The sequence below is a fragment of the Camelus dromedarius genome, chromosome 4, assembly GCF_036321535.1.
Source record: "Camelus dromedarius isolate mCamDro1 chromosome 4, mCamDro1.pat, whole genome shotgun sequence".
In the NCBI taxonomy this organism is placed as follows: Eukaryota; Metazoa; Chordata; class Mammalia; order Artiodactyla; family Camelidae; genus Camelus; species Camelus dromedarius.
This window is the reverse complement of record NC_087439.1, coordinates 24,967,501-24,994,025: the sequence shown is the minus strand read 5'-3', so window position 1 is coordinate 24,994,025 and position 26,525 is coordinate 24,967,501. Positions and strand designations below refer to the sequence as shown.

At 39.1% G+C, this 26,525-nt stretch overlaps 1 protein-coding gene across 10 annotated transcripts in view; it reads left to right on the top strand.

Moving 5' to 3' along the window:
• The window catches only part of GTDC1 (glycosyltransferase like domain containing 1), a 348,210-nt gene that overhangs the window by 262,463 nt on the left and 59,222 nt on the right, over window positions 1-26,525 (top strand). For all 10 annotated transcript variants that reach the window (XR_010380569.1, XM_031451360.2, XM_031451363.2 and 7 more), the window contains one exon: window positions 25,600-25,932. Coding sequence is in view for 9 of the 10 variants with exons in the window: in XM_031451360.2 (XP_031307220.1) it covers window positions 25,600-25,932 (333 nt within the window). In the remaining variant the exon portion in view is untranslated. The remainder of the gene's footprint in view (window positions 1-25,599; window positions 25,933-26,525) is intronic.

Here is a 26,525-nt window from a genome sequence, read left to right as displayed (position 1 = left end):
TGAAATTTATGGTCTCTTTCGTTAGAAAAATGCAAATAAGTACACATACACATACAATTTTCCATATAATTACAGGGGGTTCAAGGACTCCCTGAAGCCCCTTCAGGGTCACCAGGTTAATCATTGGTGATTTGGAGATGTGTGACATTGTTTATGTCTTGCAAATTATTCCGGCTCTCTCCCATGATTTAAACTTAAAAGGAATTTTTCCATCAACTTTTGATAGTTAAGAGAAAAGTTCTCTAGGAAAGGCACCATGGGTAGATTTTATTGTTGTGAAGGATAATATCTGTTTCTGTGAACACACTCCAAAGTCTACTCTGGACAGCTTTTTCAACCCAGTTCACCCCCATAATCCTAACTGTGGTTTTCAAAAACTAATGCATGTATTATATTTTCATAGAGAACATTCCTTAATAAAGTCACCATGTTATCCCACAATAATATGTAGTTGATTTTGTAGTTTACCTATGTAACCTTATGCAGTTAAAGAAAAATAGGAAGAATCACCAAAAATTGTGTCCCAAGGAACAATGTTACCAACGTTTTTTTCTTTTATTTTCTATGTGGTATGGCAAAAATAGCCTTTAGTTAAACATGGACATTAACACAATAGGAAGTTAATATCTGCTTAGCTATTTGAAAACCATTCAGTGCTTCAGCAATGACTACACAGTATTTTGAATAAGAGGAAGTGGAAGAAGGGAAAGCATTCTTAAGAATGAAAACTTCCATACCGGTGTCTAGATATGAGATTCTTTCCTGTTGATTCCCCTCTGCTCCCTGAGCTTTGCTACCACGTTTGTAATAACCATTTCCCAGTATCTGCACTTAACACACAACATAAAGCATATTCCTCGAACAGATTTTTCTTATAGCTCACAGTTTTCTTTGAGTGCCTTGTGCAGCTGCACCAATCAGAAATAATGGAAAAATGAGATGAGGTGACAAGGGATGGCAGTTTGTTGCGGTCATCATAGTTTGCTCTCCTGACACTCAGGTGTCTGGGACAGTTTTAGACCACTAATCCCATTGATAGCCACCAGCACAAGGTGAGGAATGCAAGGGGGACCATTTAAACCAGATATAACAATAAATATAAGGAAATATCTGAGTTCACCCACCAGTTCTAGACGTTTTCTGGGAGACTCACTGTAATAACGACACCCGGAACATCAGTAACTAGCTTGTCAGGCTAAGCAGGTGTGTTTTCTTTCTAGAACCACTGGTCTGAGTGTGAAATGGATTTATTGATGCGTCAGTTGTACAGGCGTCATTTTAGCCAATCCTTCAAACAACTGTAGACGCTTGCTCCCATTTAATAAATGAAAAAAACAATGGCTCAAACCGGTTATTTTATTGGCTCAGGGTTACTTACTTATTAGGCAATGACCCTGAAACTTGAGGCAAAGGTAATTTGCTTCTAAAGGTACCTTGCCAAACTCCTCCTCCTGAAGAATTTTAACACATACATCCTACCCAGCCCTGTTTCTAGGACATACGTGACGCTTCAGTGAGAGGGAAATTTAATTGGCACTGTTAGCAACCTCTCTGGAGTTGTGAACAAAATACAAAGAAAACAATTTGGAAGGTCCATAGTTCTGCACGTAAGTGCCTTTGCCACGAACACCAGCAGCTCTTTAACCCTAGCCGGCAGGAATGATCAAGTGCATCTCTTTCACTGAGAACATCCTTACTGTCTTCCAGTAGAAGAGGAACACATGTTTGTTAGAAGATGAGCTAAGTTGATCTGTTCTTTAGTAAACCAGGGAAGTTGGATTGATTTACCAAAACATGGAGGCGTGGCCTTGTCAACATGGCCCCAGGAGACTGGGAGTGACCTTGTGTCCTCTGTGGATGTGCCTTGGGTCAGGGGATGTGGGACCAATGGGAAGCAGCTTCATTTGATCTTTGGGACTTTCATGCAACTGTAAAGTTAAAATCTTCAACAGCAGAAACCTTTTTCCAGCATAACATAGAGACTGAGAGGTTGGTATTAAGTCTGGTAGAAAATAAAACTTGAACTTGAAAATAAGCATGTATTTATTGTTAACTCCCTGGGTTCGCTTTCTCTAGCAATCACCTTCATTCCTTCAAAAAGGCTTTGTTAAGCAACTACGTATGCCAAGCACTACGCTGAACAGTTTCCTGTTGATTATTGTATTTTACTCTCTCAATGACCCTTTAAAAACCATCGTCTCGATAATCAGAGTAGAGTGTTGTGGGTTTTGTTACAATGATAGTGATTTCTTTCTGTCAAGACAGGATTTAAAATATTACACTCATGACTTTTGCTATCCTTCCTTGTAAGAAAAAGATAAATGTTCTTTATGAGGAACTCAGTTTAATAATACCGGAGGAGCAGAATTCTGTTTTTTAAACTGCTAACCTTGATTGAAGGAATTTAGATCCTAAAGGCCCTCACTCTAAGACAGTCCAATGCAGAAGCAGATCCAAAGGATATCCATGCATCTTATATCTGAAATCTAAATTTAAACTTAAGTTTACACCAATCAGAACTCAGAGCTAGTATCAGTGTTGATCATAGAAAGAGATATGTTTCTAATTAGCTAACTTTAAAGCCCTATCTTAATCACTTAGAGCATTCTTGTGCACATCTGTGCTGCAGGAGTGACTGGATTACCTCCATGGTGTATGTGTGTCTGGGAGTGCGTGTGTGTTTAAAGCAATGCTATAACTCTATCCAAATGCGATTCAGCACTGCTTTAAAGTTTAGAGGCAAATGTGTGCTTCGTAATGTAGTTTCAAAACTGAAACCCCCTTCTACCTTATAGGTTCTTCTCTTGTAAATTGGCCTTATTTGTGGAGAGCAGCCACTTCACATACTGTGACACATACGTCCCAGAACTTCTTCCCTCTTACTTTCATGGACCCTAAATGAGCACCAGAGCCAGGGCCTCTCATGTGGTTATGCTTCATCTGACAATGACATCAGTATCTTTCCATTTGCCTCATTTTTATAAAATTGTGCCCAGAATGAATGGTGATGCCAGTAAAAGAAACTGAGTCCTAGGCATAATTTTTTTGTTAGAGTAGACGGAGTGATATGATAAACAAGTACAACCTGACGTGACAACGTGGCATAAAGCCGTGATGCAAAATGTTTCAGTCTATTCTTGTGACTATCCTTTAAAGCTTTTATGCCTTTCACATGTCTTGTGTGTATGTATACTGATCGGTGGAAACATAATTCGTGCTCAGATATTTATTTCTATCAGTGAATGACCAGATGGTTCTTGCCTGTGTTGGAAGAAAACCGTTTTGCCTATTCAGTAACTTTCAGGGACTTTACACATAACAAACGAACCAGGATGAGCCACTGTAGCCCAAGTGAGAAACATGCCTTTCTCTACTTTGTATAGTTGGCAGAGACTCACAAATTCCTTTATTCTTATTTTTTAATTGAAATAGTTTGTGTATTTTTCCTACCAAAGTAACACATGCTCAATGTGGAAACTTATGGCAATGCAGGCCAAAGAAAAGAGGAAGAATGTGTGTAAGTTAATTTTTACTATCCATAACTTGCCACTTAGGGATTTGATGATGGTGATGAGGATATGAAGCTGGCATTTATTTGAATATATACTCTTTGTCGGACACAGTGCTAAGTGCTTTACATCAATTAGATTATTTAATCCTTCCCAGAACTCTCTTATGTAGTAATGGTATTAATCCCCCTTCATAGATGAGGAAACTGAAGCCCAGAGATGTTAAGTGAATCACCCAAAGTCACACAGCTAATAATAGCAGCTGTGTGACTTTGGGTCATATAATAACAGTGCTAATTAAACCTGGGATTGCCTGGCAGCCAGCCCACTGATTTCTAACAGTTAACTGATTAATTCTTCATCTGTTGTATGTTTCAGATATCCCTTTCAGTTGCTTTTCAGTTGAATTTATGAATATTTCAATATATTATTTTATTTTTTCACAGACAAATCTAGTCCTTACTTTTGTGGTTTCTGCCTTTAGTGCCATGTTTCAAAAGGCCTTTTCTTACCACCTCACACAGGTCAGAGTGGCCATCATTAAAAAGTCTACAAGTAACAAATGCTGGAGAGGGTGTGGAGGAAAAGGAACCCTCTTACACTGCTGGTGGAAATGTAAATTGGTGCAGCCTCTGTGGAAAACAGCATGGAGTTTCCCTGAGAAACTAAAAATAGAGTTGCTATATGATCCAGCAATCCCAGTCCTGGGCATGTATCTGCGGAAAACTCCAATTTGAAAAGACACATGCACCCCAATGTTCATAGCAGCACTACTTGCAATAGCCAAGACATGGAAGCAACCTAAATATCCATTGGCATATGAATGGATAAAGAAAATATGGTATATGTACACAATGGAATACTTCTCAGCCATAAAAAAGAATGAAATAATGCTATTTGCAGCCACATGGATGGACATGGAGATTTTCATACTAAGTGAAGTCAGATAGAGAAAGACAAATACCATATGATATCACTAATACGTGAGATCTAAAATATGACACAAATGAACTTATTTGCAAAACAGAAACAGACTCACAGACACAGAAAACAAACTTGTGGTTACCAGAGGGGAAAAGAGATGGAGGAGGAATAAATTAAGAGTTTGGGATTAGCAGAGACAAACTACTACATACAAAATAAAATAAACAACAAAATCCTACTGAAGAGCACAGGGAACTACATACACTATCTTGTAATAAACCATAATGGAAAAGAATTTTTTTTAAAAAGGCCTTTCTATTCCTTATAGATTATAATGGGAGGGAGGAAAAAAGAAATGCTAACAGTACCAGAAGAAAATAATCACAAGCCAGAAAGCCAGGGTATCTGCTGAAGTTGTCACCAGCAAGAAGAAAAAGTGAGTGTGTTTGAAGACAGTGGCAGACGAGGGATAAAGCTCTTCCCTCATTATAGCCACTGAGTGCAATAAACCAGTTAAAGACACTTCTTTTCATGCCTCCTGCCTCCCCTTTAAGCTCCTGCTGCAGGGTCTGGACAAGGAGGAGGGACTGAAGGAAGAGAGGAAGGCTTATTCCATAGCTGGTGCTGTCTGAGGGTCTCTTTTGAGTGGCAGATGCCTTCTGTTGGGCAGTAGCCAAATACCAGCACTTGTGTGTGGCACATGCATATGTTCTTCTGAGACACTCCTGTGGAGACCTCACACACGTATTCCCTGTCATGGATGAAACCCTCCTTGGGCGATCTCCAATCACTTCCTTCTCTCAGCTTCTACCACAGGAGTGTGTCCCTTGCCCTGAAGGCAGCCTACCTGAGCAGAGTCCTTTCAATATGGCACATGAGTCCCCTCCACTGGGACCACAGGGATCCTTTCCCTTCCAAATTGTAAGAATGGAGGCTGCTTCCATTTCTACCCTTTCTTCTTGCTCTGCCATGTAGACAACCTCAGACATTCTCCTACCTTCAAAATCTTGAAGTCAGGGCTCTCATCAGGATCTGTTCCGTATTTTAGAGGAGCATGCAGTAAGTTCTCCCAAGAACACTTCTGAGCAGGAGGAGGCAGACTTTTGCGTTCCAGCAGCTTGGCAGCCATCCATTTGGGGAAAGAGATGCCAGCCTCCCCTTCTGGTAAACATCCCATGTCTCTCTCTATGAGAGGAGCACACCTACTCCTGTGAATCTCCTCCTCTTACTCAGGCTGTTAAAGAGTGATAGAGAAGAGTCACGGGGCCAGTATTTCAACTTTTAGCAAATCCTGCAGAGATGTGGCAGGCATCTCTGTTTAGCCCTTGTAGGTATCAATCCTCGGTGTTAGGGCCTCGGCTGAAATGCCGAGATGGTAGGAAAAGTCCCATTCGACATCCTACAGCGTAGAGAGATTTTGTGTGGTGGAGGTATCATTCTATTTTTTTTTTTTAATGGATCGTCAGTTATCACAGGTATTTTGTGATGAGTGTACTACTTTTTTAATAGTGACCCAAGCCATCAATAAATTAATACTCATTTCTTCTAGAGGTATAATCCTACTACAATAAAATGAAATATACATATATATGTGTATGTATATATATATATCTCAAAGGAGTGTTCTGTATTGCAACGCTACTTCTATGGCACAGTGTGTAGTCCTTAGAAGCGGTATTTTGTTGATCTTGGTGACAACAAATTCAGTGTATCTAATAAAACTGCATGGCAGGTCCTCATTCTCTTTTCTGTTGATGTGACAGCCCCTCTCTAATGAAACCTTATTTTGTACACTGTTTGCGTTGTCGATAAGGAATGAGGAGCTGAGTTTGCTTCAGCAGTAGCTGAGCTGTTTATACTTTTTATATTCTTCTATTAAGAAATAATTACCCTTCAACCAACCTTACCTCTTTCTACTTCATATATGCAAACTACCCACATAAAACATACCCAAACTCCCAAACTATACATCAGCATACAGACACAGTCAGGACCCAGAAAAGCATAGACTAGTGTGTGCATAACCCTTCTCACCTCCTTGTACCACTCAGCTGGTGCAGAATGAGCATCTCCTGTGAGCCATAAACCTGCAAGGCAGTAGAGCTGATTTTGCCCACTTATTTATTACAGGAAAGCAAAGAGTAATGTTTGTTTTAACTCCAGATCTATAAAACTGGAATATTACTTCTGGCTTAACAAAGATAATATGGTAGTAAGACTTTGGTACCTCATTGGTTTGTTGTCTGTGGTTCTCTGTCGGAATACATCTACACATGGATTGGTTTTAAATGGTCCTCAGCAGTTTGCTGTAGGGCCATCTGGCCATTTGCTATCAGTACTTCCAAACTAATATGCAGTTCTAGAATAATCTGGTTTTTGACACCCCTTAGAACTCAGTCAGGCCCTGGCATACATTACTAAAGTGTTAAATATGTATGAATCAGGGCATGTACCGACAATTCAGGTGATTTATGCAGTACTTTAAAATAGCCCATGCCAATAAGATGCACTCTCAATACAGCAAAATTATAGAATACTTACATTTTAAGATTGTAAGAATTTTTTTGTTCTATGTGAGAACTTCACTAAATAGTCACTTTTTCTAGGACATTTACTGTATAGTTAAAGGTATGTCATTTCCATTTATATCCAATTTAGTATTTAAGGAGGTATTTGTACATCTCTGTGGTTATGGTTCATAATAACGTTAGTACAAACCATGAATGGACATGAGTCTTTACTGAAAATATTTGCCCACTGTTCAAAGAAAGGATATTTCAAGGTGGAAAGTAAAAACCTCTTCTGCAAATAATGCTAAACCTCAAAATAATGTTTAGCATGTCCTAGAAGATGACCGTGGACTGTTGTGATCTTTAAACAACCAACGTACTATTTCTTTAAAAAGCTTAGAAGAGGGAAATCCAGCCATATGTTAAAATGTCTGATTTTTCTTCTAATTCTTTTTCCTGCAACAGCAGAAATTTGAGTTTAAGTGATTGTTCTATAAATACCTGTTAATTCCTAAGTAAATATATTAGGATTTAGAAAAAATGATGAGTTTTTTAAGGAAGAATAAAACTTGAGTACAAACCCTTCTCCATTGCCTCACTTTGGTGAATCTGTAGCTCTTCCCAGGAGTAGTGATCATTACCAAAATGTGAATCAATTACCACTCCCCCCCCTCCTTCAAACCTTCTTCTCTTCGGATGTTTCTTATCGAATATCTATTCTAGTTTGGCAAGTCAGAAACTGGCTTTAACAACTTACTGTAGGATTGGACCCTTGTTAGGTTCAGATACTAGAACTTCTGGATAGAGAAGATAAAGTAGGTTTTTAAAACAATTAATAGCATAAAAAATAAATTGAAAGCGTGAGAAATAAAAGATGCTATAAAAACTTTAGTGCATATTTTTAGAAGAACTAAATAGAATTTTTACATATTCTTTAAAATTAACCAGTGAATGTGTTAAGTATTAGACATGTGTGAAGAGAGAATTAGTGAACTAGAAGCTAGATCTTAAGAAATAGAAAGATAAGAATTCAACATATGCTGAATAGGAGTTTCAGAAGGAAAATATGAGAAAATATAGAAGCAATATTCAAAGAGGTTTTGGTTTGGTAAGAAATTTCTAGAGATTACTAAAGTCATGAATTCTCAAGGTAGTACATATATTTAGTTTTAGTAAGTCAGAGAGTACAAAAAAGAACTGCAGTACAAAGCAAAGTTCCTTTCCTCAGTTCCTCTCACCTCAACCCTGCCCCTACCCCCAGGCTACCACTTAGCAAAACTTATGTTTCTTATTTTGCTATTTCTTGATTTTTTAAAATTTTATTTATTTATTTATTATTGTTTTGTTTTGTTTTTGGCAGAGAGGAGGTAATTAGGTTTTATTTATTTTTCAGAGGAGGTATTGGGGATTGAATTCCAGACCTTGTGCATGCTAAGCATGTGCTCTCCACTTGAGCTATACCCTCCACACTTCTTGATTTTTTAAAAAATATGAACTATTATCTATTGACTTCCTTCCAGGAGAAATAATTTTGTTAGCTCTCTTACAGTATGAATATGTACCTGCACCTCACCCTGTCCTTCCCATATAGCTGTAGCTCAACTTTTGGTGAATTAATACTCTATGTTTATAGCATTATTGCGGTGTAAAATTGTTCCCTGCTGAGCATCACTGTTTTCTGTGATTGGTTTCCTTCCCTGAACAACTTTTCACTCTTTTTTCTGGAGCTAAATATTGCTTTGTCTTTATTTGCTTGGTCTCTGTGTCAGTATCACAAACCCATTTCCAGCTCTGTCACAGTCACTAACTCATCTTTTTAATATGATCAGCCACGCTAAGAAATTTATCATTTCATTTTTTTTTTCTTAGACACCTTCACCCTGTCTCTCCATTTATATTTGAAATGAGACCCTGAAAGATGATTAGAATTTCACAGACTGGGCTTGTTGACCGGTGACCTTTCTCATAGGATGAACAAGCAGGGGTTTTGTTGTTTTGTTGTGACCTGCCTCACATTGAAATAATTCATCAGCATCACATGATCAGTCCAGTTAGTTAGAACCTTCCTGACAAAGGTTCCTATAATCTCCTGGAAGGGGAATCTCCAGCTATTTGGGAGCCAAACTGGGGAAGGGCACTGCAAAGACATCACCAATAAATGTACACTTTCACTTAATATCCCTTACCCTTGCCTTTAGCCCTGCCTGGTCTCTGTGGTCCAGGTCCTCCAGTGAGGAAGCCTTTCTGCTGCTGAGTGGGAGGTGGGGAGAGAAGGGAGGTAGTTGCTTGGCTGCATGGACTTGGGGAGATTGTCAGAGGGCTTGAGTTCCCTTTATGTAGAACTGCCCCTAGTTCTGTTTTCACTTCTGCTCTGCAACTGCACCTCCAGGGACACCTGCTGTGTCTCATTCCTGAGCCCTCTGGAGTTTCTCTGGAGCAAATGAGCTGCTGCTTGTTGGCTAACAGCACATGCACAAGTGAAATCACCTGCACTTCCAGAAGCATTCTGCCTCCTCCTCTCCACTCCAACAACACTCATCCATCTGATTTCCATCTTCTGAAATCTAGTTGACATTTCTCTTCTGTTGTCATCTTTCTCAATTATTCTCTTTGTCCTTGAGGGTCTATGCCTTTTTAAAAATTCCCATTCCATTATTATAGTGGAAATTCACAAGGCAGGGGGGATTTAAAACTAGTGTTCACTCTGCCATGTTTTCCCCAATCTGTTCTTCACCCTGCAGCCAGCGTGTTTATTTGGACCCAATCTGACTGTAAACTTTTCAAATGGCTATAAACCACCTACTTACATTATAAGGGGCAGAAAGGCCTCCCCTTGGTTATTTCTCAGGCCTCATTTTTGTCTTCCCCCTCCCCTACCTTCACCCCTATCCACACCTACTCTGTCCTCTGACCATGCTTTGCTTTTTACCCCTGAACCATGTTTTCTCCCCAGGCCCTTTGCTCATGCTGTTCCTCTTAACACAGCCCACCTCTCACATTCACACTGGCTGCCTTGTAGTCATCATCAGGGTCTCAGCTGAAGGATCACCGTCTCTAGAGAGGCTTCCTTGGCACTAGCACCCCTCTCCAGGTCTGTGTTCCCCTGATCATAATACCTAGTTCTCCCCTGATTGGAGCACCTACCCCCACTGGGTGTCGCATGAAGGCATCTTGGCTGTTTGCCTCCAATTTTGGCTGAATGGTGAATGAATTTTTTTTTTCTCTGAACTTTTTCACTCAGTATTTTCACTGAGTATTTAAGTCTTTCTTTACCTCTAAGCCTTGGTTATAGTCTAGTAATAGCTGAGCAGTTTACCCATCTGTAGTATTTTTACTCCCCTCTTTTCCAAACTTAGAAACACTAGAAAACTTGAAGTAAATGGAAGTGTTTGTACACTCACTTTGCACACCTAAAGGCTTTATTTCAAATGGAAATTTAACAAAAATTGTATCTTATGATATGAATTCAGAATAAAGGCAGTTTCTGTGGCTTAAAATTAGACAGCAATAGAATCAGAACTTGAAGTGAATCAATACTTAGTGCTGTAGCATTTAATGTGGTAGCGAAAAAAAAAAAAGAGGGTTGTGCTGGAAGTTGGATTTGCTGGTAATTTTGATTTATTCAGGTTGTGGGTAGGCAAATGAAAAAGGGGAAAAAAAAAAAAAAGACTGGATTTTTTGATGCCCATCTGTTCATGCTTCAGAGACCTGGAAACTGATGTTTTAAATTTCCTGGTTTTACTTTCCTGGTTTATGCAGCTTTAAGAAGGAAAAAGATGGAACCTCTCAGTTAGAAAAATGAAGGAATAAAAGGAAAGACAAGGAAAAGTGTAAAGTAGAGAAAAGCATGATAGGAAACAAATAATAAGAAGGGAGGAGCATATTTGTTTGATTTATAACATTGAGCCTTTTTGTAATTAATGTGCCTCTAGGCAGAGGACGAATCTTTGATTAGTATACAAATGAAAATAAGGTAACATATTAAAATGCCTGCCTTAAATGGATGGCTAAAGTGTAACTTGTGAGAGTTAACAAGAAAAATGCATCTTTAAAAAGACAGAGGTCTCTGATTTATAAAGTAGGCTTAACTATGAAAGAGCCAGTGGGACAGAGGCTAGAGTTTTTAGAATGTTGATTATCTCTTTAGTAACCATGAAAATAGAATGATGATGATCTCCATTATTATCAAAAATAAAAATAATAGTATTTACTGAGCTCTTATGATGTACCAAGCAATTATGGAAAACATAATTCTGTAAGACAGTGGTATTATTATCCCCATTGTACAGATGAGATAACTGATAATTAAAGAAAAGACTCCCCAAGTCAGCTAGTAAATGTCAGAGCCTTGAATTTAAAAGTAGACAATACACCTAGAGCCCTGCCTGACCCAGTGTGCCTTTTTGCCTCTTAATAATTATAAGATAATGAGTAGACTGGATTGTTTGATGTTTGATCCTCACACTTCTCTGAGAAGTCAAGCCGGCTGGTCTCATTCTTATTGAACATATGAGAAAGCCCAGGTTGAGAGAGATTAAGTGACTTTATTCACCAAACACATTTTTAAGAAAAAAAAATTTTAATGTATTCCTTTAAATTTATTTTTAGTAAAAAATATTACTTCTTTTTAATTTATTTTTAGTTAAAAAGAAGTAATATTTTTGCTCCACAAGAAATTTCACATTTTCTCCTTTTCATCCCCCCAATGTTCTTATCAGTTTTGATGGTCAGCTCTCTCTTCTTTTACAATATACTCTTGTTGTCACTGTCTGTCAACATAGGTATGGTATCTTCTACTCCATCATTTTCCTGATACCTTGATATTAACTCTTTCCCCTTTTTTCTCCATAACAGTTTTCAGTTACATTAGTCATCGCAGCCTGCCATAACAAAATACCATATACTGTGTGGTTTAAACAACAGAAGTTAATTTTACAGTTCTGGAGGCTGGAAGTCTGAGATCAGGGTGCTAGTATAGTCAGTTCTAAGGAGAGCTCTCTTTCTGACTTGCAGGTGGCTGCCTTCTGGCTGCGTCCTCACATGTGGTGGTAGGAGGGAGGGAGGGAGGCAAGGGGAGAGAGAAAGAGAGAAAGAGGTCTCTTCCTCTTCTTATAGGGCCACAGTCCTGTTGGATTAGGGCCCAATCCTTCTGACCTAACTTAACCTTAGTTGCCTCCCAAAGACCCTATCTCTGGACATAGTCACATTAGGGGTCAGGATTTCAACATGTGAAATTTGAGGAAATAATTCAGTTCACAGCACCCATAAAATGATGCCATGCTCTAAAAGAGAATCTTCAGTTGGAAACACTGCCCTAGGGAAATTCTTATTTTTGTTCAGAAAGAAGAAAGTGAGCCTTTCTTCAATACCAGCACATTTTACTATTCTGCTCTCAATCTCCAAAGAATGGCTTCCAGGGATGGCGGTGGGGGGACTCTCATGGAATAGAACACATGATTAGAGATCATTTTTAGAATTTCCTTTAATTTCCTTTTTTTTTTGAAGTGTATTTGGTTTACAATGTGTTAATCTGGTGTACAGATAGTGATTCAGTTATACATATGTGTGTGTGTGTATGTGTGTGTGTGTGTGTGTGTGTGTCCTTCAATACTTTATTGATAGTATAGGAGATACGGGATTTCCAGAGTAGTGAGAACATTTACTTGCTAACAAGGTAAGTCCATACTAAGCAGCTTACTGAGTCTCTGTATGTGTGAAACAGCTACTTCCTCTTGCTTGAAAGAGGTTACTTTAGATTATGTTTCAGTGCTTTTTCATTTTTGTATACTATCATTTAAATGAAGTAAGGTGAATAAAGAGAAACTTTTAAAACTTCACTTCCGTTATTTTTTTTTTATGATGACTCCCTCTTTTACTTATTTTTTTGTTTGTATATTTTTTAACATTTTTTATTGATTTATAATCATTTTACAATGTTGTGTCAAATTCCAGTGTTCAGCACAATTTTTCAGTTATACGAACTAAACGAAATGAACATATATATATATTCATTGTCACATTTTTTACTCTGTGAGCTACCATAAGATCTTGTATGTATTTCCCTGTGCTATACAGTGTAATCTTGTTTATCTATTCTACAATTTTGAAATCCCAGTCTATCCCTTCCCACCCTCCACCCCCCTGGTAACCACAAGTCTGTATTCTCTGTCTGTGAGTCTATTTCTGTCCTGTATTTACGCTTTGTTTTTGTTTGTTTGTTTGTTTGTTTTTGTTTTTTAGATTACACATATGAGCGATCTCATATGGTACTTTTCTTTCTCTTTCTGGCTTACTTCACTTAGAATGACATTCTCCAGGAGCATCCATGTTGCTGCAAATGGCATTATGTTGTCAGTTTCTATGGCTGAGTAGTATTCCATTGTATAAATATACCACATCTTATTTATCCAGTCACCTGTTGATGGACATTTAGGCTGTTTCCATGTTTTGGCTATTGTAAATAGTGCTGCTATGAACATTGGGGTGCAGGTGTCATCCTGAAGTAGATTTCCTTCTGGATACAAGCCCAGGAGTGGGATTCCTGGGTCATATGGTAAGTCTATTCCTAGTCTTTTGAGGAATCTCCACACTGTTTTCCATAGTGGCTGCACCAAACTGCATTCCCACCAGCAGTGTAGGAGGGTTCCCCTTTCTCCACAGCCTCTCCAGCATTTGTCATTTGTGGATTTTTGAATGACGGCCATTCTGACTGGTGTGAGGTGATACCTCATTGTAGTTTTGATTTGCATTTCTCTGATAATTAGTGATATTGAGCATTTTTTCATGTGCTCTTTGATCACTTGTATGTCTTCCTTGGAGAATTGCTTGTTTAGGTCTTCTGCCCATTTTTGGATTGGGTTGTTTATTTTTTTCTTATTGAGTCATATGAGCTGCTTATATATTCTAGAGATCAAGCCTTTGTCGGTTTCACTTGCAAAAATTTTCTCCCATTCCATAGGTTTTCTTCTTGTTTTACTTCTGGTTCCCTTTGCTGTGCAGAAGCTTGTAAGTTTCATTAGGTCCCATTTGTTTATTCTTGCTTTTATTTCTTCTAGGAGAAAATTTTTGAAATGTATGTCAGATAATGTTTTGCCTATGTTTTCCTCTAGGAGGTTTATTGTATCTTGTCTTATGTTTAAGTCTTTAATCCATTTTGAGTTGATTTTTGTATATGGTGTAAGGGAGTGTTCTAGCTTCATTGTTTTACATGCTGCTGTCCAGTTTTCCCAACACCATTTGCTGAAGAGACTGTCTTTATTCCATTGTATATTCTTGCCTCCTTTGTCGAAGATGAGTTGAGCAAAAGTTTGTGGGTTCATTTCTGGGCTCTCTATTCTGTTCCATTGATCTATATGTCTGTTTTGGTACCAATACCATGCTGTCTTGATGACTGTAGCTCTATAGTATTGTCTGAAGTCTGGGAGAGTTATTCCTCCAGCCTCTTTCTTTCTCTTCAGTAATGCTTTGGCAATTCTAGGTCTTTGATGGTTCCATATGAATTTTATTATGATTTTTTCTAGTTCTGTGAAATATGTCCTGGGTAATTGGATAGGGATTGCATTAAATCTGTAGATTGCCTTGGGCAGTGTGACCATTTTAACAATATTGATTCTTCCAATCCAAGAGCATGGAATATCTTTCCATTTTTTAAAGTCTTCTTTAATTTCCTTCATCAATGGTTTATATATATAATTTCTGTGTATAATTCTGTGTATAATTCTTTCACCTCCTTGGTTAGATTTATTCCCAGATATTTTATTACTTTGGGTGCTATTTTAAAGGGAATTGTTTCTTTACTTTCTTCTTCTGTTGATTTATCGTTAGTGTAAAGAAATGCAACTGATTTTTGAACGTTAATTTTGTAACCTGCTACCTTGCTGAATTCTTCAATCAGCTCTAGTAGCTTTTGTGTGGACCTTTTAGGGTTTTCTATATATAGTAACATGTCATCAGCATATAATGACACTTTTACCTCTTCTTTTCCAATTTGGATCCCTTTTATTTCTTTCTCTTGCCTGACTGCTGTGGCTCGGACTTCCAGGACTATGTTGAATAGGAGTGGTGATAGTGGGCATCCTTGTCTTGTCCCAGATTTTAGTGGGAAGCTTTTGAGTTTTTCACCGTTGAGTACTATGCTGGCTGTAGGTTTGTCATATATAGCTTTTATTATGTTGAGATATGTTCCCTCTATACCCACTTTGGCGAGAGTTTTTATCATAAATGGGTGTTGAATTTTATCAAATGCTTTTTCTGCATCGATTGAGATGATCATGTGGTTTTTGTCCTTTCTCTTGTTGATGTGATGTATTACATTGATTGATTTGCGTATGTTGAACCACCCTTGTGTCCCTGGGATGAACCCCACTTGGTCATGATGTATAATCTTTTTTATGTGTTGTTGGATTCTATTTGCTAAAATTTTGGTGAAGATTTTGGCGTCTATGTTCATCAGTGATATTGGCCTATAATTCTCTTTTTTTGTAGTGTCTTTGCCTGGTTTTGGTATCAGGGTGATGGTGGCTTCATAGAATGAGTTTGGGAGTATTCCCTCCTTTTCAATCGTCTGGAAGAGTTTGAGAAGGACTGGTATGAGTTCTTCTTTTTGTATGTTTGGTAGAATTCCCCGGTGAAGCCATCCGGTCCTGGACTTTTATTTGTAGGGAGGTTTTTAATTGCTATTTCTATTTCCTTTCTAGTGATCGGATTGTTCAAGTGTTCAGATTCTTCTTGATTCAGTTTTGGTGGACAGTATGTTTCCAGAAACTTGTCCATCTCCTCTAGGTTATCCAGTTTGGTTCCATATAGTTTTTCATAATATTCTCGTATGATATTCTGTATTTCTATTTTTTTTGTTGTAATTTCTCCATTTTCCTTTCTTATTTTGCTAATTTGTGCTCTCTCTTTTTTCTTCTTTGTGAGTTTGGCCAGAGGTTTGTCGATTTTATTTACTTTTTCAAAAAACCAGCTTTTGGTTTCGTTGATTTTTTCTATGGTCTTGTTAATCTCTATTGTATTTAATTCCTCTCTGATCTTTATTATTTCCCTCCTTCTGCTGCTTTTTGGGGCTTTTTGTTCTTCTTTTTCTAATTCATTCAGGTGGTGGGTTAAATTGTTTATTTGAGATTGTTCTTCTTTTTTGAGGAAGGCCTGTATCGCTATAAACTTCCCTCTTAGCACTGCCTTTGCTGTGTCCCATAGGTTTTGAGTGGTTGTGCTTTCATTATCATTTGTCTCAAGGTATTTTTTAATTTCAGCTTTGATTTCCTCATTGATCCATTGTTTTCTCAATAACATATTGTTTAATCTCCATGCTTTCCTATTTTTCTCCTTTGTTTCTCTGTTATTGATTTCCAGTTTCATGGCATTGTGGTCAGTAAAGATGCTTGAGATAATTTCTATCTTCTTAAAATTGTTGAGGTTTCTTTTGTGCCCAAGTACATGATCGATCCTGGAAAATGTTCCATGTGCACTTGAAAAGAATGTATATCCTATTTTTTGGGGGTATAATGCTCTGAAAATATCCACCAAATCTAGTTTTTCTATTGTAGTATTTAATTTCTCTGTTGCCTTGTTTATTTTCTGTCTGGAAGATCTGTCTAGTGATGTTAATGCAGTGTTAAAATCTCCAACTATGATTGTATTCTCATCAATATCCCCCTTTATCTCTGTTAGTAATTCTTGTATGTACTTAGGTGCTCCTATATTGGGTGCATATATATTAACGAGTGTAATATCCTCATCTTGTATCACTCCTTTAATCATTATAAAATGTCCTTCTTTATCTTTCTTTATGGCCTTTGTTTTAAAATCTATTTTGTCTGAAATCAGTACTGCAACACCTGCTTTTTTGGCTTTTCCATTTGCATGGAATATCCTTTTCCATCCTTTCTCACTTCCGTTATTAATGAAACAAATGATGAGCAAATTAGTAAGTTTGAATTAAAAAGTTAGATTATTGAATCAGTAAACACAGTTTGGTTCAAAGATAATATGGAGAGTTTACAATTTCTGGGGCTAAGAGACCAAAATAAGTAAGTATAAAATGTCACTACATATGTACAAAAAGCTTTATAAATATAGACATAAACTCATGTTCATATAAAGAGCTTAAATATTTGTTGAATGAATATTTGTTAACTGATTCAACACAGTGACTCATTACTAACTAGGAAATCCAGTGTTACCCAAGATGGCCTTAGGAAAAACTCTGTAAGGGTGGATGTTATGTAAAGGTGCAAGGAAATGGAAAGTTTCCTTAGATTTACTCAGCTCCTCTACACATCATTACCAATACATGTTCTCTCCTTTAATCCTCTAAAGAAATTTACCAAAACAGGTATTATCCCATTTTATAGATTAGAAAATTGAAAATTCAGAGAAATTAAGTGATTTGAATAAATTCACAAATACAGGAAGTGCCAATGCAACCCTGTGTACCAGCACAGCCTGAGCTCCCCACTGTTCAACATGCCCATTGCCTGAGTGGAGTTAATCTTTAAGGTGCTTCACAGAGATGTCTCTCCGCCTGTCCTCCCAAAAGAATCTTTCTCATAGGATTCCTGTAGTACCTGAAATTATCCCATTTGTGATTAGTTCCCTTGAACTAGGTATGGTGCTTTTGAAAAGTGTAATGCATTGAACATGGAAGGTGATGAATACATTGTGGGAATTTAAGATTAGTTTCCAACAAGACCAACAGTGAAGAGCAGGGCATGATTCAAGGTAGATCCAAAGTGGCACTTAGTTCCAGGATAGACTGCAAGGGGATGCATGGTGATGGGAGGGGGGGACAGGGGACCTGGGCAGTTGGAAAGCAGTATAAGGATCTTCCAGAATCTCCAGTCAGTGAAGAGTGGTTAAAGAGAAGGTAGGAAAATAAAGGTTCACTCTTTGCAGTTTAGCCTACAGCTCTGCTAACTGTCGAATTACTATAGCAAACCTTGTATAAATTAGAGGGTTTTGTTGTTCTTAGCTCTTTTGGGGGATGAATGTGAATCATGAGATGTAAGTATACGTATGTTCACAAGGATGGCTCTGGGTTTGATAAACACATGTTGTGGTAACATGCAAGGTAGCTTTCTTATTCTCATACATTGATAAGGACCTAAGTTTTCGGTGTGGGAGGAGTATATTATAAAGGGATTTTATCAAATTGCAGAAGACAAGCATTTCATACTAGGAGGCAGTTAAATTAGCAGTGTATACAATCGAAAACACTTTGAAATTATCAGAGAATGAGGAATTGAGGCATAGTTATTTAAATTAAATAATACTAATTACCTAAACTGTATTGCCCAATGAGGCCGTATAAGTAAGTGGTATAAATAAGGTATATGGAAATGTTTAGATTTTTCAAAAATGATTCTTAGAAATGCTAGTGGGAAATGAATATAAAAGAAATAGACTCATGGGAACAGAACCTGTCTTTTCCTTATGACAGTCATCTATCCCAGCTGTTTAAAGGATAGATATCAGAAAATGATGGACCTTAAACAGAAGAGCAGATTTGGCAGCCTTCAGGAGAAGCCGCTGTTTTCACTAAGTGTGTCATCTCTGGGACCATCCATGGATAACGAGGCCAGTCTGATGACCACAAATCTGCTTTTGGTTTCAAGCATGGAGTTCTCAGGCTAAGAAGTTTGCTTGTTAATTTTAACTGAAACTAGTTTCTGTGGATCCTGTTTTTCTTATCTTGTCATAAAACAGATTCTTCATAGTCCAAGCAAGGTACACTTGCTCAGTATCCTCTCTTAGACTGTTGTCAGTGTTACACGTTGGCTCTGAAAGTTTGCACCACAGAAGCTGAAATTTGGTTCTGGCACCAAACTTGATCACCTAAATAACATGGCCGAACCAGCCACGGTGGTGTTGGATGGCTGTTCCCCAAAAGCATGTGTGCTATGTGCATGTGGATTGTGATTGACTCATCTGTGATTCAGATTTGTTCAAGTAATGTTCTGCCAGGAGTTCTTATTGAAACAGCCTTCATAGACATGTGCCATCTATTTTATGAGTATTAGCCCTTAGCCACCTCCAGGAAAGAAAGGCAGTCATCCTACAACCAGCCACCAAACGTAAGTTGGTCTTTCTGTTTAATGTTGTGATCTTCAAACATCTAGTTTAAATTGTAATAGACTTCCTTGTTTGTGATTCCTTTCTTTAGTGAAGATAGTATGGCAAAAAGTATAAGGGGTAGATGTGTACATGTGAGAATGCTAGATTAAGATCTTTACTTTTAAACTTTCTAAGTTTATATAAATCTGCTTACCATGTAAGTGATGTATTGGACACATGTGGGCAACATGATTTTTTAATTATGTTTGATACTTGCTTATGTGGCTAAATTCTAAAAATGTTAATTTTGCAATTAATTTCCAACACATTTTTTGGAAACAGTGAATAGTTTGAGTTATAAATCACCCAAGAACTTAGATCACTGAATTGCCTGGATGTGTCTTCCTGGTTGGTTTTGGAAACGTTATTTATCTTTGATTCCTATTTCTCTTCTCTTCAGTTCTCAATATGGTTTCTATCCAGGAATCCACAGAAATTGCTGTGATAAAATCGAATATTTTTTTCTGCTGTCATCCGTATTAGCCTTGAACCTTGTCTGTTTCTGTTACTTTTTTCACGGAGTCGAGTGAGATCTTCAGACTTGCTTTTTTCTATGGATGTGCGGCCTTGGTGTCTGGCCTTTGGGCTGGGTTTCATCATTTGGAGTGGGAATGCATTTTCCCACTTCTTCTGCCATCCCTACTGTACAAAACACACCACCGCCCATCTGTCTCCCCATGATTTTTAGACTCAGGCTGTGCATATCCCAGGATCTCAAGTCGTGTTTCCCTCTACTTGTTGAATATTAATTCCTAAGGTGCCACTTTGTGTGCGTGCTTGGGGTTTAGGAGGATAGTCCTTGTTCCATTAAGTGCTAAGTTTGAGAAACAATAAATACAATATTTCTCTCGCATAATAGGTGTTAAATAAATATGTACTGAATGAAAAAAAGAATGAATATATTTACCGTACATGCTAGCATGTGCTTTGGGAAGTTCTGTAATGATGACAGATTGAACTTTGTTTAACCCAACATTTCTGAAACTTGTTCTCTCACAAAACCTTCTCTAGTGCAACACCTACATGTTTCCCTGGGACTAGTGCTGCACAAAACACACGCTGTGAAGCCTCAGCCTCAAGGATACAGGGGGGTGGCCACACTGCTCTCCCTGCCCTACACCTGAGCCACGAGGACACACGCTGAGCTTCCACAGTGCCCTCTCTCCTTGTCTGGCCCCCAGGCAGGCCAGTTGCCTTATTCCAGTTGCTCAGGCTCTCTTCTTTCTCCATCCGCTCATATTTGGAATCATTGTTGATCAACTATGCTCTCTGTCTTTAATCATCCACTAATTGAATCATTTTTTTCACATGCTGTCTTCCAAATCTGTTTTGAGAAGCACAACTTAATAATCTCTGCCTTGGGGACTCTTATCGGTGGGTATTTATGAGATTCTACAGGTTGAACTTACCATCTTAAGTACTTTTCATCAAAATTTCTCAGAAAGACATTTGTGAGTAATGTATTCTGCAGGACATACATTTCAGCCACAACCTTCCCTTCAACAGCACATGAATCCATCTTAATGTCCTGCATTGACTTGGCTTGCTTTATCTTGTTGCCTTCTTCTTGACTACCTGTGTTGGTCAGCTAAACATACCCTAGCTTCTTATCTTCTGCAGACCTAGGCTAAGGTGCTAGAGCATTTCCTTTGCTTACCGTCAGTCTTAACATCAGTTTAAGCTCCTCTTAAATCTTGTCTTTTTGGACTGATCTGAATAAGGCATTTGGCCATCCGTGCAGGTCCAGCTTTAGGTTTGTGTTTGGAGGTGGGTGTTTGGGGAAGCAATCACAAGTAGGTCTGGAAAGAGCTTATTCCAGCTGTGTCTTTAAACATCACTCAACATAGTACTGGGGTTTTGTGGCAGTGCCTCTGGACCCACATTGCGGGACTGAGGTTGGGAGGAAGGAGAGGTGTTTAAAAGGAGAGATGGAGGGGGCGCGTGGTTCTACTTTTGTTTCAAAGATTGACTATTGGTTGAAAAAAGTTAGGGGGTGGGGTCCCATTGCTAATAGCAGATTGGAAATGATTACAGTAATCAGAATCTTTCTAAAAGTAAAAATAGGTTTTAATAGGGCTTCTGAGAGATTCTGAAACAGGAAGGACGTTCTGTGAGGAAGGTGGGCAGTAGCATTTCTTAAGGAAAAATCAGGGGGATGATTACATGGCAAACCTGGCATCTGCTCTAAAAGGCAGCGCACTGGCTTCCTTCTTTCTTTTCTGTTTTACTCCTTACCTCAGTACCTTTTCTCTTCTCATTAGCACCTCCACCAGAGTTGGAGCTGGGGAGGAGAAAGGAAATGTTCAGGCGTGTACCTATTTGCACAGTTACTTCATTGAATTAACGCCAGGACAGTGCAAACATTCTGTCCAGTTCTATAGAAAAGCCAGTACCACCCCATCGCTAAGGTATTGTTTGCTTTTTTAGCATAGAACTGTTTATTGCCAAGCTTCTCTTAGCTGTACATTACAAATAGCGTCTGATTAAGAATGTTCTGGATGGGTTAATTAGTGTGGTGACTATTATTAAGCAAACTGCTTGTTAGTATTATGCCTATTTGATCTTGGTATTGATGTGAAGTAATTGACCATAGAGCTACATTTAGAAAAGCTGGAATAAAGTTTTTTGATTTCTATTATGGCAATAAATTGTTTATATTAAACATGTCTATGAAAATGTGAGTGTCATGGCACAGAGAATCAGAATAGACTGTGTGGGATGGTCGATGAGGATTGTTTTGTTTTGCTTTGCTTTGTTTTTTAGAAATATTAATACATTTGTCCAGCTTGCTTCAAGACCAGCTCTGCTGGTACAAAGTAGTAAAAAAATTATTTCTACTTACTGCCGTGGAGTATATGAAAACTAAAGTAATTTTAGCTCCCCTCACCTAAAGGATGTATTTTCTTTTAGATTGAACTAATTGCCTAAATACTTCTTTGGGTAATAATCACTATATATGTTGATTATTAAAGAAAAATATGATAAGATATTATAAACAAGGAAAGCATAGTATGGAACCACCTTCATTCAAGTACTAGATTATTATCTATGTTGTTTATTGGTATTTAGTCCTGTTCTGTTATTTAGTTTCTCCAGCTATAGCATTTCCATAGGGAATTTATTCCATGAGCTAATAAATTACACCGTCAGGGAGTTTTTCTTGAAATTCAGCTTAAATTTTCCCATTCTTAACTTCATCTCATTACTCCTAGTTATACCCCCTTGTACCCAGCTAAATAATTATTCTCTTTTCTTGGAGACTCCTATTATTCTCCCCTCTAGTTGTCACTTAACCAGGCTATTCGTATTTAGCTCCTTCAATCTGTCCTCATAAATCAATTCTTCCATTGCCTTAATCATCATTATTGCTCTTCTAAGAACTCTCTAATTTTCAAACATATACAGTTATCAGGTGCCTCAGATGAAATCAGCATTTGTACAGGATTACAAATGCTCCCTCAGACTTGGTCTCTCCTTCTCTGTACATCACAGTCCATAACCAATGGCATCAGTTTGCTGGTCCATCGGCATTCGTCCTGTCAAACTCCAGGCAACCTAAATAGTCTTTTCCATGTGCCCTACTGCATTCAGGTTTATTTGTATTTTTTCAATTTCATAATATTAGCCAGCTGAGTGTGGGGGTACTGTCCATACTGATAATTCTGCATCGTTCCAAGTCCTTATTCACCACCACCTATCAAGTCAGTCAGCTGCAGCCTGGGTTACCATGGGATTCTGCTCATCTTGGGAACATTCAGGAAAGTGTTGAACAAAAGCAGGTCTAGCACCTTGCCACAGCTAAATTCCTCATCAGTTACCAATTCCCATTGTTTACAACCCTTTAGCCAATCTCCTGTCTCTTTTAATTTACAATTTTGCTCACATGCTGGCCAATATAAATGGGTTTTATGAGCAAGATGGCTCATAATACTGTTTTCTAAAATGAAGATATGTTGTTTCAATGCCCATTGATGTGCGTGTGTGTGTGTGTGTGTGTGTGAGAGAGAGAGAGAGAGAGAGAGAGAGAGAGGGAATCATTTGTGCACTAAGTTTAATTCTATTAAAATCCTTTTTAAGCTTGCTGGGCATTCTTTACCTGACACAAACAGGTTACTTTGCTTGCTTTGTTGTTTTCTGCATGTGGTTAGATGGTTAGATGTACCTTCTCTAACCATTTGTTCCATTTGTTTAGGAGAAGTTGAAGATATTGTCATAGTCAAATTTTTTGTTGTGTTCAAGGGGAACTTTATTTAAATTGATTTTTAGTTCCTTAGAATGTCGTCGGTATTTGAATTTATTTCAGGAGGAAAACTGGTTATTTCCTTTAATAAGTGAGACTTGTGAGATCTAAAACTATAATCTGTGCATGCCCAAGTTTCTGTCCATTTTAAGTCAGGAATTAATTGATTATTTTATGAGGGCATACCGAGGGGGTTTGCACCATGCTTTTAGTTTTATCTGTCTATCTGCAATGTCTGCTTCACCTGCTTGAGACAGGGCAGGGGGCGGGGCTTACGCATTCAGGTGATTTTTCTCAAATGCCTTATGAAACCAGCACAGAAGCCCCGCATCAAGTTTTTGCTCCTGGAATGTAGGGGGCAAACTGTCGCCAGGCTTTCTTTCCAGTCTGCGGTGGAACCCCCGCCATTCCTCCACGTGGCTCAGCAGCCCCTGCCTTCATACTGGCGGAAGCAGCCCTGCTGCCCCTCCTCAGTGACTGTCTCCCCCTGCGCTCCCTTCCCGAGCTCCCTCTCCACCTCGCCTCGCCTCGCCTCGCCTCGCCTCGCTTCCAGCAGATGGCCTCGTCCAGCGCTTCGGGGTCACCCTAGATTCCACACCTGTTCTCCTCAGCTCTGTTTTTCTCTTCTTCCTCGTTGAAGCTCCATTTAGTCTCTTGTCTGAGGCCCTACTCCCTCCCCCCACCCCCACCCCCCACCCCCACCCCCACCCCCACCCCAGAAGGAATCCTGCCGTTATCACCTTATGGGGTTTTCCTGCTTCCACCTCATAAGACTTTTCTGTTTCTTCAGGATCCTGCTCCCTTCCCTAGCAGGCATCCCCAAGTGAACAGTCCTGTGAATCCCCGCGTGGCCACGCGTCCCATTGGAGAAGACTTGACCCAGCCTCCCCGCTCTCCTTCCCCCTCCCCGCTCCCTCCCCATCCCCCGTCCCCACCCTCCCTACCCCCCCCCACCCCTACACCCCCACCCCCACCCCCCACCCCCATCCCAGGGGCGCGCACTCCCTGCCCCGCCGCCGCCTCGCTGGGAGTAGCCAGTGATCTCCTGCACACAAAGCCAAAGCTCCATGTTGCTTTGGTCACTGGAGCACCTCTGCAGTCTTTTCACACCCTTTTTTACAGTTTCAAGAGCTCTCGGTTATGTTTCTGCACATTCTTTAGGCGCTCTTAATTCACCTCACTAGGGTGATGTTACTCTCAGATTTTCTTTCAGCTCTTCCAGATGTCCCTCCTTGCTCTGCTCGCATGGTTCTCCTTCCATGCCTACCTCTTAAGTGCACTTCGTGTCCATTTCCTCACTTACTGCACAGTCCAGGGAAGGGCCCAAGTCTCTGGATGGGTGGCAAGGACTCTGAGAATGCCCTTGTTGTCTGGCCCCAGACTGTCTATCTAGGCCCCGGATCCCAGGACCTGGCCCCAGACTCTTTGGGTTGCCTGTTATTCCCTGAAGAGTTTATGTGGTTTCACCCCCTTTTCTTTGGATCACACTGTCCCCTCAGTCCAGAACTTCCCCCTCTCTGGCTTTCAAAGCATCAGCTAAAACATTCTTTACGCCTTTACTCATCCCCAAGTCAGAATCACTCTCTAGTTCTCAGCTTTGGAAGCTAGAATGTCTGTACCTGATGTACTGTGTTCCATCCACCACGGGGTAGTTGCTTGGTCTCCTGTCTGTCTCCCACTCTGTGTTTTCTAAGCACTACTGGTTTGCTCCCCAGGACATGGTGAACGCCTCGATTTCATTTTATGTAGATACTTCTATCAGTAAGGAACAGATACTGAACTCTGTATGACAAAGCATTATGGGAAGAAAGGGGTGAGATAGTAATGGAAAAAATATAAAAACATGCTTCAAGAAATATTAGCAAGCAATTCAATTTAAAAAAAATGTCTAGCAGAAATGCCCAGTGTGAATCAATTGTAATAATTGTAGGATAACGAACAAGTATGTCTTGGAAATAAGCACTGGGCTGTGTGGTGACTCAAGAACACAAAGCTCCAGAAAGAAGAGTAAAGGAAGAGTGATAAACCATCGTTCCACTCTTATTTTTTATGGTATGTGCAGTGCAGATTTTATAGCTGCAGAAACTCTTTGGAAACCATTCAAAGACAATCTGGTCTAATTTCAAACTTGAATTTTCCCTTGACGGCTACTGCTTTTTGTACTTTTTCTAGGATGTTTTGTTATATCTTTAGTTTTTTTTTCCCCCTCAGTTTTTGTACATCATCATCATGAGTCACAGAAAGTGACTTTCTGTCAATAGTATTTTCACTAAAAGCACACTGCCTTTTCTTTCTGTAACAGATTCATGCCTGAGCACAAAACAGCCCATTTGCAGAAGATACTCAGCCTTAAAGGAAATGATGGAGCTGCTCCGTCCAGGGCCCTTCCTTTCCAACGGGAGCAGAGGGGTTGGGAGAATGCACTGAAGAACTTTGATTCAGAGTCTGGGCCCTGTGGTGCTACACAGCAAGAAAACCTGTGTAGCTCAGTAAGTCAGGAGCCATACTTGAAAACGTTCGACGCACCAGATCATTCAAGAGCTCATCATGGGGAAAATAAACAAAATCCACGTGACATTTTGGGTGGAGCTGAGTATCAACAAAGACCACTGCATATCGTCTGGCCTCACAGGTGGTAAGTGTAAGAGATACCAATTTACTAAATTGTCCAACTCATAGCAGAAAATATTCTGATGACTGGCTTAATAATTTCTTGTCCCTACAGCTTTAGAAAAACATCATTTTAATGTGGCAATTCTCCTGCTGGGGTGCCAAGGTGGCACTACTTGGTGTCTTCATACTCATGGTTGCGTACTTAGAGTAAATTTGAATTGCAGATAATTATTTGCAGTAATTTGCTCAACTAACAACAGCAGCTCGGCACTTCTAGGAAACCAAATCTTGTTCAAGAAGTTTTAAAGAGTGAGAAGAGGATTTCATATTTTCATATATATAAACTGTTATCACAGCACTATTTTATATATACATATTGTTAACCAAGTGTTACCATTCAAACAGAATCAGCTTCCCTTATTTACTAATTTGACCAGTTTCAACTGGGTGCCTTTATTTCAGTTATCATAATATATGTCAGTACACTGGAAACTGTTTCCCTGCTCCCAGATGCCTCTGTATTGTGCTAGGGCAAAGGCTTTCCAGCAGAATCTTTTCTAAACAGAGGAAAATCAACTGCAGCATGTAATCGCACCAAATAGAAACTCATAAACT